At 36.2% G+C, this 16,346-nt stretch overlaps 3 protein-coding genes across 5 annotated transcripts in view; 2 read left to right on the forward strand and 1 right to left on the reverse strand.

The window, feature by feature from the left end:
• The window catches only part of CCDC175 (coiled-coil domain containing 175), a 53,629-nt gene extending 50,578 nt beyond the window's left edge, over window positions 1–3,051 (forward strand). The window contains exon 21 of the mRNA XM_006920539.2: window positions 3,030–3,051. Within this exon, the coding sequence (XP_006920601.2) occupies window positions 3,030–3,051 (22 nt within the window). The remainder of the gene's footprint in view (window positions 1–3,029) is intronic.
• On the reverse strand, window positions 1,897–15,329 carry JKAMP (JNK1/MAPK8 associated membrane protein). Of its 3 annotated transcripts, none has more exons than XM_006920130.3 (7): window positions 15,217–15,329; window positions 13,174–13,265; window positions 12,491–12,645; window positions 9,841–10,047; window positions 8,165–8,346; window positions 6,177–6,253; window positions 1,897–3,909 (listed from the first exon to the last, which is right to left on the reverse strand). In XM_006920130.3, the coding sequence occupies exons 1-7, from the start codon at window positions 15,218–15,220 to the stop codon at window positions 3,691–3,693; spliced, it is 936 nt and encodes a 311-aa protein (XP_006920192.1). In that variant the 5' UTR covers window positions 15,221–15,329; the 3' UTR covers window positions 1,897–3,690. The 3 variants fall into 3 exon arrangements, with proteins under 3 accessions (XP_006920192.1, XP_006920193.1, XP_015451579.1); XM_006920131.3 differs by having other exon boundaries at window positions 13,174–13,247; window positions 15,217–15,319; XM_015596093.2 differs by lacking the exon at window positions 12,491–12,645 and having other exon boundaries at window positions 13,174–13,297; window positions 15,217–15,292.
• Window positions 15,330–15,382: 53 nt separating this feature from the next.
• The window catches only part of L3HYPDH (trans-L-3-hydroxyproline dehydratase), a 9,704-nt gene continuing 8,740 nt past the window's right edge, over window positions 15,383–16,346 (forward strand). Inside the window, exon 1 of the mRNA XM_006920132.3 lies at window positions 15,383–16,004. Coding sequence (XP_006920194.1) covers window positions 15,488–16,004 — 517 coding nt within the window. The 5' untranslated portion in view covers window positions 15,383–15,487. The remainder of the gene's footprint in view (window positions 16,005–16,346) is intronic.

The raw sequence follows: 16,346 nt of genomic DNA on the forward strand, positions 1-16,346 counted from the left end.
GGGCCAGATGTTTTTGGTTTTGCAAGCCACAAAAGGTGTTCGTAGAAACCACTCAGCTCTGCCATGGTAGCAGAATTGCCCACTCCTGGTATGGTGGGAGAATCAGGTATTATGTAATGTATGTAAAATTTCAAGTGTCATAAGTATACTGAAGGTGGGGCATAAGAACTTAAGAATCTCAGAAGGAGACTTGACCTAGTTAAGGAATCGGGAGAGGTCTCTGAAGAACTGGAAATGGAGCTGAGATCTGAAGGATGATTTCTGCTTCCCTAGCTCTACTTATGTCTGCTCCTGAAGCACTGGCACCATATGGGCTTTGGCGGACAGTGGACCTGGGCTCAAATCTCAACTTCGCTTCTTACCTATTATTTAACCTCCATTCCTCAGTTTCTCTGGTTGTAAAATACAGGTAACTGACAGCGGTAATAAAGCATTAGACCTGTATTAGGCACTCAGATCCCTAAAATCTACCACCCTCCTGAGGTGTTAAAGGTCAGCCTTGGCCCCTTGAATCACTTGGCCATCTCTGAGCCACCTGTAATCTCTTAGCTTTTGAATGTCCCTGTTGAATGGCTTCTCTCACAGGTGGACTTTCTAAAGAAGCCCTTGCTCTCTTCCAGCTCGGCAGCCCTCTCCTGTCCTCTTCTGGACACACTATGTCATTGCAGCTATGCAGGTCCTGGCCCCCTCCTTCAGGATCACTGCACTAGTTTCATTAACATGTTGAGGACCTTTCGAGTCTGGAACCAGAGCAAATGCTGCTGTTAAAAGTTGAATGAAACCTAGTCCCTGAACCTCAAAGTGCACATGATGGGAGAAAGAGACAAGTGAGATGATTAGAATCCAATGGATTCCAGTGGCTATGAGAGGGTAAAGAGGGACCTCTAAGTCTTTGGGGTGTTGGAAATACAAGGATGTCTGCCCAGAGGAGCAGCAGACATGGTCTGGCCAGGAACTGCAATAGATGGCTGAATGGAGATCTGCCAAGGGTACCAACAGACAAGAGTGGAGGACTGGCTTGTCACAGTGTGAAATACCAGACTTCATCCCGAAAACTCTGATCGTTACTTTTTGCCTTAAATATTCTTTCTTGGACACAAAAGGTAAATGAGTTCTTAGTATATACCGAAACCAAATAGTAACTGAGCACAAATGTTTAAAGAAGTATTAAAAAGAACTGTTTTAAAATTCCAAAAATTATATACCATATACTATAATTTATATACTATACCAATTTATATACTATAACTTAGGTTACCGATAAACGATTTGTGTACTAACCAAATGTCTTAACTGGATAAATGCTCTACAGAGACTTTTTTAGGCCAAGAGATACTTTGAAAGATCAAATAATTCATATAACTGTTACAGTTATTTTTGTTATTGTGATGGAAAAAGACTTGATACAATTATCTGTATTTTGTTCATTTAATTCTGGAAGAAAAAAAACATATAGTTATAATTCAAGCAGAACCAAAATTTCAGTAAGAAATAATAATTTAAAAAATCATTTGCCCAGAAATTGTTGAAAGATTTCTTGGAAAAATTAACATCTTGACTAGAAAGAGAGTTTAGACCATGGTTCTCAAACATTAGAATCACCTGGAGAAAGTTTTAAATATTATTCTGTTTGGCCCATACACCATCATGTCTGGGAATGTTTTTAGAAATCTGTCCAGCTAGCTCCGATGTGCAGTCAAGTCAAGTTGAACAAACCAATGGTTTTAGACTTATATATAACAATGTAACTTAAATTTATCAATTGACCCAAATTAATCAAGATATTTTGACTTTTAAGTTGCCTATCCAGCACTAGTTAGCAAAATTAATTACTAGAGCAATGAGAGTTATAATGCACAAGGACCATGTCAAAACAAAGTTAAGCTAGAACATGGGTAGTTTTTGTACATTTTTAATAACCACGTTTTAACAAATTATTTAGTAACATTAGCAATCACAATTGCTATGAATTGTTCTAGTCTTGTTCTTAAGAAAGCAAAAAATGCAGATATGTATTAAGTATTCTTGAAATTCTTTGCATTTAAGGACTTGTAATCATATTTGTACGATTTCTTCTTTTGCATTAACATTTTTCTGCTAAAATAGGACATCAGAGGAGAAGATAACTGTTAAAATGGCTCTAAATATAGTGGGACAAGAAAAGTCCTGGTAATCGGTTACATGACCCCCTAGACTTCCCTTTCCAGCTGAGGATTCTTTGGACAACTTAGAACTTTAATAGACACTAATAACCATTCAAAGCTGTGTGAAATACATATACAACTTTTACATTTTATTTTTATTCCTACAGAAATGAACAAACACAAACGTATCAAAAAAGCCCATTTCCCAGTGGTTGGAGGTACTATAAAAAATACAGTAACAAAGAAAAACTAACAAAATAACTTCAAGGATACAACTGCTGTGAATTCAAAAGGCATAAACAAAACTACAGAAAAAGTGAGTACACTTTCATAATTTGCAATTGTCAATGAAGTCTTAAAGTTTGAGATTTAATAAACTCATACAACCCCCACCAATAGCAGAAGCAATTCTAAACAACATAAATGGATAAACATGGTCAGATTATCAGGTTAAGTGCTAAAAGTCTTATTTTGCTTCCATGGTTGCAACCATAAGTCTCTTGATGTCTTCAGAGAATAAAAATTGACAAGCAGCAACACTTAACACCAACCAACCACAGGAAAACTGTTTATATGCTGTGTATATTTGTATTTTGTTAAATCTAAGAAGCCATCAATAATAAGATGCAGCCTAATTCAGAGATGTCAGAATGTGAAAAAAAATGTGTCCCAGAATCAAAAAAATGTGGCGTGTGTATCTATCCTTAAAGAATGAGATGTAAGAGAAAGGGAACATGTGAGTACATGCATTTATTCATTTGAGAAAAAGACACTAATCTTACTATTTACTATTTTGAATTTCCACAACTAGTATGGCAAAATACAAATGTCAGAACATTTGAGACTTTTTGAAGTTAAGCTTTTAACTATTGTTTTTCTTTACAGGAATAATCTGAAGATATCGTAAACCAAACTACCTGTAAAGAAAAAATCTGTTATATAAATTATGCTCTATTTTTGTAATAGATTAAAATACTGTATTGGTGAAAATAAATAGATAACAAAAAACAACATACTTTATTTCCATGTTTGCTAAAAGACCCCCATAAGTAATTCATTTGACTTGAAAAACAAATTGAAAAATAACAGGCATGCATAACTGTACCAATGCTAAGGATTTCAGATTATACTTGTTAAAGATTTTAACAAAAAGTAAAACAACACATTGCTAAGTACACAGAAACATGATTTTGCTCTAAAGAATAACTAAACTGTTGCAAGAGGCAAGTGCTTCCTAATAGACCGAATAGTGTCATATAATAGTGTGCTCTAAGTGTATAGTATATTATACTGTGTAACAGAGTATTATAGTATTTTGTCTTTTCCAAGTCTAATCATCAAGTCTCTTAGGTCAAAAAACAAAAACAAAGTCAACAAAAACATTAACATATATTGACAATGTTATTTCCATGTGTGACAGAAAAGTACTAAAACTATTTTTTATTTCTTTACTTTTTTATTAAGAATACTTCAAAAAAAAAAAAAAGGAATACTTCTTAGGTTTAGGTTTTTGTTTTTTGGTTTTTGGTTTTTTTTGTGTGGCATTTTAGTGTCCATTGGCTCCTTCTGAGAGTATTCGTGAAGGTTCAGTAAATTTTGCAGTGAACAAATAAAAAAGGGCTGGTGTGGGTACCAAAGCCAAGAGGGGTAAATCTTGCTCTAGTTTATCCACTCTGGAAATGGAGATTATTCCATAGGCATGAAGTAACCAGTGGCTGAAGAGGACAATGAGTCTTTTCTTCCTGACCAGGAGATCATAGCAATTCTACATAATTTTATAAAAGAGAGAAAAGAGAAAAACAGATTATCTGGCTGAATCAGCTAGATAGTTTATTACATTTTATTTAAAATGTGTTATTTGTTTTCATATAAAATCATACTGTCAGAATCGTGGAATGTTTGAGCTAAAAGGGACCTAAGGCATCACCCACTCTAGCCACTACATTTACAAGTGAGGAAACTGAGGCTTCCTACCGTCACGTCATACAAGCACTCAGAGGCAGCACCAGGTCAGGAGCCCATGTCTCTAAATTAGTTTACACCACCACCCAAGCCTGGAAACACTACAGTTTCTTCTGAAAGATATGACTAGGAGGGAAACTCCACGTTTTTGCCCTGATCACTGCAACTGAGTCTATAGGTGAGAAACAGGAAGTATATACACCCAAATTCTTTAACCTCTAGCATTCCTGGAGTCTACTGCCTGGATAATTAGAAATGAGCAGAAATAATGTGTGACTACTCTGATTTCTTTTTAATCTTTATTTTAATACAGCTTTACAATTATACAGAAATTACAAGGACCAAATTATTATAAAATATCTGAATGTGCTAATAAACACACTAAAATGTAATTTGCAATAGGTTACCAGTTTTCTCTTACTAAATGGCTCATCAACTCACCTAAAGCTAGACTGTCTGTTCCTGATTCAGGTCCCTATTTCATAAATATTTTATATAGGAGAGATTCCCAAGGGCAGAGAAACAAGTTTCAATCTAACGTAACTACTATCTATAGTAGTTATGGGTAATAAAAATTCAAAATCTTCATTTTATTCAAAGGTCGAATCATTTTCCCCCTCAAATCTTTACCTAGGGTTGATAAACATGCCCAAACTAATCTGCTTATCTTCTTTAATTAAACATACTACAATGTTGATTAAAGATTACAAAGGAGAATGGGGATAGTACACAAATGAAAACATCTGAATAATCACCATAAAAATATTGTCTAGTTCCTCTACTATTCTACCTAAAAGTCATTCCCTCTCACTCTTTCACTAATGTAATAGAAAAATAGAGTACCAACAGCAAACACTCCAGCACTCCAAAATAGTTAACTTACTTTCTCTGGGTTGAGCTTTATTTATGTTAAGAATCATGAGAAAGTACATCGACTGAGGTGGGCAGTTGAAGACAGTGCATAGGCACTAGATTAGCAAGAATAGGATGGAAGAGTACTAAGGCACTTTTATTCCTTAGAGGTTAGCCTCAAAATAAAGAGATCTTTCTAACAGTGGCCTTCCACTGAAATACTAAAAATACTATATGATTTCGCTTATATGTGGAAGCTCAAAAATGACATAAACAAACAAACAAAACAGAAACAGACTCATAGACGACATAAACAAACAAACAAAACAGAAACAGACTCAGATACAGAGAACGAACTGGTGGTTGCCATATGGGAAGGGGTTTGAGGGTTGGGTGAAAAGTGGGTGCCATATGGGAAGGGGTTTGAGGGTTGGGTGAAAAACAGGAAGGGATTAAGAAGTACAAATTAGCAGTTATGAAACAGACACAGGACATAAAGAACAGCATAGGGAATATAGTCAATAATATTGTAATAACTATGTATGGTGCCAGGTGGGTACTAGACCTATTGGGGGGATAACTTCATAAATTATATAAATGTCTAACCACTATGCGGTATACTTGAAACTAATATAAAATAATATTGTCAACTGTAATTGAAAAATAAATAGAGGAACACAATAGATATCTCAAAACAAATAGTATCAGAACTAATGTTACTAGTAATGTTATTTCCAAATCATCAAAATATTACAGATATTAGAGGGCAAAAATAAAAATCCATAAGGAAGAAAATAAAACTGGGGACAAAATATAGAAGGGTCTGGAATGTAAGATGTAATTATTGATGACAGTGTTGCCATTGTAAAATAAAGTGTAACATTAGTTCTATATATGATAACCCATTTTTTTACTTCCCTCAAAAGTGTTGTTTCAACCTTTCAATAATTCAATATTTTCTATGTGGGTAAATTATGGGAAATAATTTTTTTCTCCAACATGCTAGACAATTAAGCCTGAGTACTTCACTAATTTTGCAAGCAAATAAGGTCCAGTACACAATCTTTTATAAACATAACCAAATGTTGAGTGACATCAATTAGCCAAGGATTACTAAAATGATCAGCTGTACAATGTCGTATCATATGAACTATTTTCCTAGTCAATTGTCAAATCTATGAAAAAAAATTTTTAACAAAGGAAAAAAAGATTTCCTACCTCAATTTCAGAAGCTGACATGTACACAGCCAGAGTAACCAAAGATAATACTAATATAATGTATGGGAAGGCATAATCTGAAAAACAAACATTGGTATAATGTTAAAAATTAAATACATTTTCTGAATGAACCATCAAAAAAAATCAAACAATATAACTTTCCCCAAGGTCGAAAACATTCTCCACCAGTCCTGTGAGAGAATCAAGCCCTAATGCTCTAAACGCAGGGGTCAGCAAGCTTTTTATGTAAAAGGCCGGAGAGTAAATAATCTTGGCTTTGCAGGCCATACAGTCTCTGTCCCAATCACCCAACTCCACAGTTGTGGGAGCAAGGCAGCCGGACAATACATAAATAAATGGGCATGGCCGTGTTCCAATAAAACTTTATAAACAATAAAATCTGAATTTCATGTAATTTTTACATGTCAAGAAATATTACTCTTCTTTTGTTCCCCCAACTATTTAAAAATGTAAAACTATCTTTGTTCCAGCTCTGAAGAGCCCTGCCTTAAGGCATCCATTGAATGTAAAGAATTAACTTCTCTCCTATGCATCTAGAATGATACTAGTTATGTACCAAATTTGGAAGAAATTAGAAAATAATTACTCGAATAATTTTCTGCGTTATGTTGAACCTCAGTTGGGAAAGGCTGTAAGAGTAATTCAGCTTAAATTATTCTCTAGAAAAGTTTATACATCAATAAACCTCAAAGGATAAATAGATCATTCAGTGCTTTTAATGTCTAAAATTCTATAAATTTCTACAGCAGTCTCCCCTTATTCACATGGGATACATTCTAAGACTCACAGTGGATGCCTAAAACTGTGGATAGTACCAAACTCAATATACATTGGTTTTTTTTTTTCCTTTATCTACACACCTATGATAAAGTTTAATTTATAAATTAGGAAAAGTAAGAGATTAACAACAATAACTTTAAAATAAAACAATTATAACAATATACTGTAATAAAAGTTACGTGAATAGCTTTGGGGCCATTATCAAAGTGAAATAAGGGTTACGTGAACACAAGCACTGCGATATTGCCAACAGTTGATCTGATAATTGAGCTAAGTGACTAACAGGAGGGCAGCATATACAGTAACAGTGTGGGTACGCTAGACAAGGGGATGATTACGTCCTGGGAGGGATGGAGCAGGGTGGCATGAGATCTCATCACAGTACTCAGAACAGCACTCAATTTAAATTGTATGAACTGTTTAATATTTTCGGACTGCGGTTGACCTCAGGTAACTGAAACCACAGAAAGTGACACTGTGGAGAAGGGGGACACTACTGTACTCCAAATACAGGATAGTAATAATACTTTAAGCAAATTATTTTTCTTACAAAATACCACCTTTCTCTTAAACTTATAGCACACTAAAACAGACGGACAATTTGAGAAAAAAAATCTTGAATTATTTTTCATACAATTCTTTTAAAACAATTCAATTCAGGTTATGAAACCACTAATCATTCTACATTGCAGTGAAATCCATTTGGAACAATTTCAAATGTTTCAGGATGCAGAGGCCAGAAACTGAATTATCTATAAAGGCCTAATTCCAAATTACTGTATCTAAAAGGTTTTCATAAAGGAACTAGAAATCTAGGACTTAACTTAATGGTAAATAGTATTCATTATCAAGAGTAACCTCCATATTTTATATGCAAAAACCAGATTTTTGTTTTTTAATTTATACAGGGTTTTAAAATCTTCTTATTTAGGTCATAAGCTTCAAATACAAAGTATTCTCTAAATATAAATCAGTTTTGATTAGTGCCACTAATTTCTTGAGAATTTCTAATCCACTCCAAGAAACCCTGATTTTTTTATAAGGCTTATTATATGTTTTAGCAAAAATATATACTATGGATTATTTTCAAGGATTAAAAAAAACTATTTTTTAAAAAAGCTCCAAAATTATACTCAGAGAAAATACTGTTTATCACATATGATAATAAATGTACTCATCAAACTTACATAAAAGGCCTCCGCCAACTGCCTGAAGCACAGTTAAAATTGGAAAGAAGTAAAGTGCAGCATAAATACTTTTAAATCGATCGGACTTCCCCAGCCCACAGGCAATCTTCTTTACCAGGAGTGGCCGGAGCAGCATCATTAATACCAAGCAGAACGCGTAATAGATAAATACAATGGTGTACCTATAAAATAAAATAATTGTATTAGCAGAAATATGTTTTAAAATATTTTATCATTGATTGTTAATTTAAATTAAAGATCCTATAAGAGTTTTAAAAAGTATATTAAGTCTACCCATTGAATATTCATATTGGTGGAAGGTTGGCCAAAAAGACTCGTACACCGCTGGAAAGGGCATGTTGGTTCCTCTCCAGGAGGCAGTTTGGAAATGTAGATCCAAAATCCTAAAAATGGTTATATCCTTTGATCCAGCAATTTTACTTGCAGAATTTTATCAAAGGGAGATAATCGGGAATACACAAAAAACTTTATGAACAAGGTTTTTATTGGATCACATAATAAAACTCAGCAAGAAAATAAATATTCAGCAATAGAAAACTGGTTAAATTTTATAGTACATTCAAGCTGGAATATTATACAGCCATTATTTCATTAATTGAGGCTGAGGGTATAATTCTATGAAATAAAAAAAACTTTATCAGTCTTTTACACATAAATGTTAATCTTATATACATAGAGATACAGAGAAAATAATATCTATACATGGAATAAATAATTTGTAGGCCTTAAAGGTAGGAAGATGTAAAAGATTTTCAATACCTTTATATCTGGGTCTTATTTTTTGAAAATTACCTTTTTAACATATGTGCATGTGTATTTTTAATGCTTAGTGCTATTAAGAACTTGCTTAAAAAGGATGATTTCATTGGCATATTATGTAATGAAAACTTGCTATTAACTATGAGAACATAAATATCAGACTCTTCTATTAAACCTTTACCAAGAAAAACCCATCAAATGAACACCAACAATTAACAGAAACTAAAAATGAAGTAGTCTGGGATAATATTACACAGAACCTTATGAATTTGATATTTGTAAAACAAACATTCTGATGGAAATTACAAACATTTGGGGGAAAAAAGAAAGAGAACATTACTCAAGCACTTGAATAATTCCAGCTACTATTAGGTGTTTCCTATATATAAGGCATTGCACTGTACTTGATATGTGCACATTTATTTAATCTTCACAATCACCTTATAAAGGATCATCATTCCCATTTTATCATGGGAAAACTGAGTTATAAGAGGCTCTGAATATGTTCACGTTAACACAACAACTGGCAGACCTGGGATTCAAACTCAAGCTGGCCTTTAGCTCCAAAGCCCATACTCTTTTCTGTATGTCAGCAGCTTCTCTGCTGCATATCAAAAAGGTTTTCCTTATAACTCCTTTCTTAAGAAACATATATGGCTTATTTTATGTGTTTATACACACTTTCTAAACACCAACACAAAAATACTTTCACTTCTATTATACCAAGATTAGAGGAATTTCTATTTCCTCCTATCAGGCTATGTATCTCTTAAGAAAATCATTTCTATATATCTTCCCCAGTACCTAGAAGCCATTTTACAATGCTTGATATGTTGAAATAAGTGAAATCCATCATTATCATTTTTGAAAAAATGATCTCAAGTCTAAATACTTACAGTGGGTAGACAGCTTCGTGAGTACAGTGCACTGTGGTAACATAGTCTGGACTTGGGTTGTAAAGCATTGTGTACCAATCAGAAAGCATCAATACTCGACATGAACGGATATAAAGAACACCAACTGGATCACTCACAAGTAAGGTGATGATAGCTGCCATACTGCATTCAAATAATGCAGTGATGTGTTGGAAAAGTGCACTGGAACTAGTAAAACAAAAGAAGCACAATTACCAAAAAAATTTTAGTGCTGAATGGCTTTAATAAAATCTGGATATGATTCAAGATATGGATTCTAAAAAAAAAATTTAACTGGTAAATCCTGAAAATAAAAATCTAAACAGGTAAGAAAAAAACAAACCTATATGAAAACAACTTAAGAAGAGTTTAATCTTGTTTACAAAAAAGGGATATACATCCCAGATAATGCTGTGCCAATAGTATCTAAATGCGTAGAAGAGCAGAAATTAGATCCACATTTATCTACAGTATCTTGTCAAACTGCTATCAAAACTTATTAAAGTAATTTAGGCATCTGTGATATTAAAATTTAATGGCGGTAGGTGGAATTAGGGGGAAGTTATCTATAAAGGTTCCTTAAGGAGGTGACAGTGAAAAAAAGGTTGAGAAACATTGCTATAGCCTCAGACAGCTAGGCCTCTGCTTCCTTGATTTAAGTGCAGCATCTCAGGAAAATGCAAGGGCTGGTCCTTGTGTTCCTTGCTACCAATTTCCTAGGCAAAGCATAGTTATGCGAACTCCTTTTAAAACCCGCCTCCTTTCTTGCTTAAGCACTGATCACTGCTCTGCCCTCAAACCAAAGCTCTAACCTCTGCTCCAAGGTTCTCCCTCAAAACATACCTGATGAGTTAGTTCTGATGCATTTGGTGAGGTACCTCTTATCCCATCTTTTTTCTTTGAGCTGAGAGGTTTCAACAATTAACTGAGCATTTATTCTATTTAGCTTTAGAATCACATCTTTCTCGCCCCCATCTCTCATCATTCTATAACAGAAATTAAAAAGATGAGACCTGCTTTTAAAAAAATCTATTTATATATTCTGAGAAACAATGAATGCTTTCCCAACATAAATAATCACCATGGATTTATGAAGTAGGATCTAGAAAAGTGCTTATTCTATTTCCATCTAATCAGTTTTTTTCACTTCCATTCCCACTACTGGAGTCTGGCCATCACTGTTTCTTGGACAACAGCCTTCTAGGATGTCTCACCTCTAATCTACCCTCCACAGGAGTTATCTTCGGAAAATATAACATCCAATGATGCAACTTCTCTAAACCCAAACCTTCACCAATAAATCATTCACTTGGCAAATAGTAGCCGAGTGAGCATCTTTCACTTGCCAGCTGCTGTGCTGGTCTTGGGAGATTCCACGGAGAATAACAGAAATGGCCACTGCCTGCCTGGAACTTACAGTCAGGAATGGGCCGAACGTTAAATGAGGAAACAAACATAACTAACTATAAATTGTGTTGAGTGCTAAATATAAAACGAAAACAACAAAATGAAGAGTGCTATTAAGAAAGAAAAATAAGGGGGACATATCTACTTTAGATTGGGCCAGGGAAAGCCTATATGAGTAGGTATAATTTAAACTGCTATCTGAAGGGAAAAAAGGCAACTAGGTAAAAAGTCACAGAGAAAGAAGAGAATATTTCAGGCAGAGAAAATAGTGTGGAAAGGACCTAAAGCGGGTAAGATGCTGAGAAATTAGAGGAATGGAAAGCCAGTAGGGTTGAAATGTACTAGGGTAGAAAGTGGGTCTTCATTCCCAGTAGAATAAAGTTCACATCCTCATCGAGAACATTAACATTCTGGCCTCAATCTACCTTTTCCACTCTCCTTTTTAACACCTTCTTTTCATATGCAGTCCCCATTCTGACCACCCAAACTTCCCTTCCTCCCACAACAGATTACACATTTCATGCCTCCATGCCATTGTTTATGCTGTTTCCTCTGCCTAAAATGTTCTTTTTTTTGAAGTTTTTCAGATTCCACCAGGCATAATTTATCTCTTCCATTCTTTGTGATTCCAGAGCATTTTATTTATAATCCTTTTTATACACTTTGTTTATACATTTTTAAGACTGATTTATATTACAATTAGTTGTATATATATTTGTCTTCTCTACAAGATGATAGCTCTAAACCATGTCAGTTATTTTTGTATCTCCTCTCCTGATCTTCTAAACATAAAACACAGTGCTGAATAAATGTTTGTTGATGTAATGTGTTAGTATAAGTTTTCATAATTAGGTTGCAGCTATATCATTTTAACATTATAACAGATTAGTAGTATTAAATTACAATATATTTGCTCTAGAACAATAGTTTGTAATCATAAGCAATTCTTTGTAGAAAACCAATAAAGATTATAATTGATAAAATTTAAAAATACATTCTTTGAAGATCATTTAGAGTAAAACAGATGTAGTATACTTCCTTTACTAATTACTGAGGCATGCCCTATCATTAAATTTTCTTGCCACAGTCAAAAGTAATCAGAATATAAAGCAAAAACAGGTGTACCATTTTTAAAATAACAGAAGTATAATTACTTGATAAGGTCTTATAAATGATAATTATTCCAATATCATTCCATCCAGACACATTCATAGAAAGTGCTAACCTCTTTTTCCCTGAGTACCACTCAATGAAGAACCAATGTAAAACAAGAGGAAGCATAGCCATAAATCCAAGATAGAGCCAATCATAAAGTTCTGGAGACTCTGTGCAAGGCTGACAATACTTCTGTGCATTTGTTCTCTGCCCTCTTGGGCACACCTACAATATGTAAAAACAATATTTTATGTACAGATATTATTTTAGAATATTAACACCTTCCCCTCAAAAAATCATTCTATAAGATATCCCATTTGAGTTTAAATATGTTTACATGTGTGTCTTTTAGAAATAAAAAAACAAAATACATTGTTTTTGCCTATATCCGTAAAATGCTCTTAAAGGATTTCTTTTACTAATTTACTGAAACAGTAACATTAAACAAAAAACTTATTAATATCATGTAAAAATAATTGCAAAGTGTTCTACATTTATGATGTTAAGTCCAAGTCACTGTACTACATCATTAATAAAAAATAATTAGAAATTACTATAAAATTATAAAATGTTTAAAAAATTGCTATCTGTGACTGTCAAGATTATAGACAATCAATATGACAACAAAGATTTTATTAATGCTTCCATATTCCTTTAATGACCAGAATGGAGAAAAAAGATATTCTACATGTGAAAATACTTCAAAAGCCAAAAGGTTTTACAAATGAAATAATACACAACATTAAGACTTACCCCACATTCTCCATATATTTCAGTTGAGCCATTTTTAAATAGTAGGGTCTTCCCACAGTAAAGTCCAAGGCATGCTGGTTGAATATCGACAGCTTTTTAAAAACAAATGCCAGTACAGTAACATCTTTTGTGATTTAAAAAAATTATGCAATAATAGTTGAATATTTGAAACACAGTTTCAAGTAAAAGATGGTATGTATTATAATGACAAGTCTTAAAGCATTTATTTTAAAAATTAAATTTCTCCTTTTACACTGTGACACTGCAGAAAGTTACACTGGAACCTTGTTGTTCATACTGTTCCTTATGATTAAGGTTCTCAACCAGCAGAGCGGGGTCTATCCCCAGAACTCAAAGCCTAATCTGGCATGACTCCGATGGCTCCAGCCACTTCCCTTTGTTAGATGGTCTAGACCTCTGAAGTTCCATTGTTAATTTTAATAAGAGAATTCGTAGAGAATCACTACTTTTCATTTTGCTCAGTCAGGACATTACGTGACACACACACAGGTACAATCTGTTATCACCTTTCATTATATAACATCAGGAGGGCAGAAAGGACATAATTTCAGAATAAAGGGAAAACTTTTAAGTAAATAAATTCACCTTTATAAAAAGCTTATTACATTGTCCTAACTTCTGTCATTTTTGTCAAGGACAGGTGAAAATTTCATCAAAGCTGTGTCAGTGGGCCACACTGACCAACATTTGGAAACCACTGCCTTAGAATCAACTACCTTGATCTTAAGCCTCAAAGAAAACAAAAAGCAGCTCTTCTTTACAAGAAAAATTCAGGGCCTACAGATTGTCTTTGATATCATCAACAAGTAGAAGTTACTGGAGGATATTTTTCATCAGTGACATGTTACCCTTCATTCACTGATTCATTCATTCAGTAAACATGCATTAAAGTGTCAGATTCCACTAGTTAAGGACCACAAAAGAGCCACAGAGGAACATTACAGAGTCCTTGCTCTCAAGAAATCTACAGCCTAGTGTGGAATAAATCCAAAAGAACTGTGGTCAAATATGAATTAATTTAAGAATTATATATTTTATGATTATTCTTGAATGATCATTTCCCAAATTCTTCATGAATTAACAATCTAGAGACTGCCTGGTCCACAATGCCCTTTCTCCTTTCAAATTCGAGTAGACTTTTGATTTCTTTCTCCTTGTGCTGCTGAGAAAAAACAGAAATAGCACTGACTAAAATGCCTCATTTAATACGTTCGCTTTCATTAAATTTCTGAATTTTTAATAAACCCAGGGGCTTCTTTACCTTACTTGGCACTTAGTTTTAAACCAACTGTAATCACGATGTTCTAAACTAATAGATGGAATGAATTGTTCGAATTTTTTGAGAAGGCATAAGTTAAAGAACTGGAAGCTTTTTCTGTACGGGCTTTGCACCTATTAGATGCTTAATAAATATATCTGAATGTAAATAAGGTGACGTTTCTTAAAACCCAAGGCCTGAAAACCAGTATGATAAACTGAAAGCAATAGTTTATCATCAACCAAACAAAACCCTGACTCCCAGTGTCCCTTCACTTTACTCTTTCATTTCCTTTAGTAAACTAGGCCTAAAATTTTGGCTTTTTTTGCAACCATCTTGCCTCTTTATGAAGGGCCCTATCAACTATGTTAGATGCCGAAGCAGGAAACAATAGTTATGCGGCAATTAGCTTCTGCTTCCCTTACTGTATTTCTGCACTCAAAAATGTGAAGTCAATCCTCATGAATGTTAAATAAACAAAGGTACTGAAACAAACAGACAGAGTGACATTTCGAACAAAACAACAAAGGCTTGGCCTTACTCCCAGCACGTAGCTGGCCTCCCCTCTGCAGCTTGTCAGGATCCAAAACTATCCAGATCCTGGGAAGAGTCTGGAGGAGGCCTGGCCAGAAGATGGGTGGGAGGAAGGGGCGGGGATGAGCCTCTATTTAGAAGCGGCCTGCCGGACCGAGCCCAGAGCCAACAGCAGAGAGAAGAAAAAGGGACTAAGACAAACAGTTCCCTGGACCCCGGTGACCACTCACCCATTGGCCGTTCTTAAGTTCCCCTGGAGAAGATCCAGGATCAGCAGATCCAGCCGCAGCGCCCGGACATCCGGGCCACAGCCACCTCGGCGGCTCCGCCTCCTGGTAACCCGGGTGACCATGCCGAAGCCCCGCCCCTGACTCGCGCTTCCTTGTCTAGGCCCGAGACCCCGCCCCCTGAGAGAGGTCAAGCGTCCTGCTCTTCTCACGTCGAGTACAGATAGGCCCGGGGCTTGACGCCGGCGTTACGGGTGGGTGGTCGAGTTCCTGGATGCAGACAGTGGAGAGCACGCGGCCGGTGCCCTTACTGCCACCCCACGACCCAGGGACGCCGGCGCTGTCAGTGGTGGACATGCACGCTGGTGGCGAGCCCCTGCGCATCGTTATGGCAGGGTGCCCGGAGGTGGTCGGCCCCACGCTGCTGGCCAAGCGGCGCTTCATGCGCCAGCACCTTGACCACGTGCGGCGACGGCTTATGTTTGAGCCCCGGGGCCACCGGGACATGTACGGGGCCGTGCTGGTGCAGAGCGAGCTGCCAGACGCGCACCTGGGCGTCCTGTTCCTGCACAACGAGGGCTATAGCTCCATGTGCGGACACGCGGTGCTGGCGCTGGGCCGCTTCGCGCTCGACTTCGGGCTGGTGCCCGCGCCCTCGGCCGGCGCCCGCGAGGCCCGCGTGAACATCCACTGCCCATGCGGGCTGGTGGCCGCCTTCGTGGAGTGCGAAGGCGGCCGCAGTCGCGGCCCGGTGCGCTTCCATAGTGTCCCGGCCTTCGCGCTGGCCACAGGTAACCAAACGGTGGGACCCTCCCAGCCGCGGGGGGGCGGCCGCCGGAGGCAAAAACTAACTACACTAACTCTCTGGGCTGAAAGCCACGCTATGCAACTAACGCACCCCCACAGCCTTTGCCGTTAATAGAAAGGTAATTCTAAATCACTGCGGATGTGTGCCAGAATCTTAGTCCTGAGGGGTTGTGCGGTGCATGCAAGTCTGTTATGCTGCGGATCTATCCTCCTGTGGCCTTGAAAGAGGCCTTAGAAATAAAGAATTTCGCGTTTCTCTTGCTCCGTGTCTCATTCCCCACTTGACAAGCCTTCCTAGGGATTTTACAGTTGAATAAAGCAAGGTG

The sequence above is a fragment of the Pteropus alecto genome, unplaced genomic scaffold (genome assembly GCF_000325575.1).
Source record: "Pteropus alecto unplaced genomic scaffold, ASM32557v1 scaffold86, whole genome shotgun sequence".
In the NCBI taxonomy this organism is placed as follows: Eukaryota; Metazoa; Chordata; class Mammalia; order Chiroptera; family Pteropodidae; genus Pteropus; species Pteropus alecto.

What these genes read in the sequence shown, in the direction of transcription:
- JKAMP (XM_006920130.3), bottom strand. An exon ending in TGGTACTCAGGGAAAAAGAG is followed by an intron (nt 10,048 to 12,490) that starts GTTAGCACTTTC and finishes TTGTTTTACTAG; the next exon opens with TTCCAGTGCACTTTTCCAAC. An exon ending in TGTCAGCTTCTGAAATTGAG is followed by an intron (nt 3,910 to 6,176) that starts GTAGGAAATCTT and finishes AAAATTATGTAG; the next exon opens with AATTGCTATGATCTCCTGGT.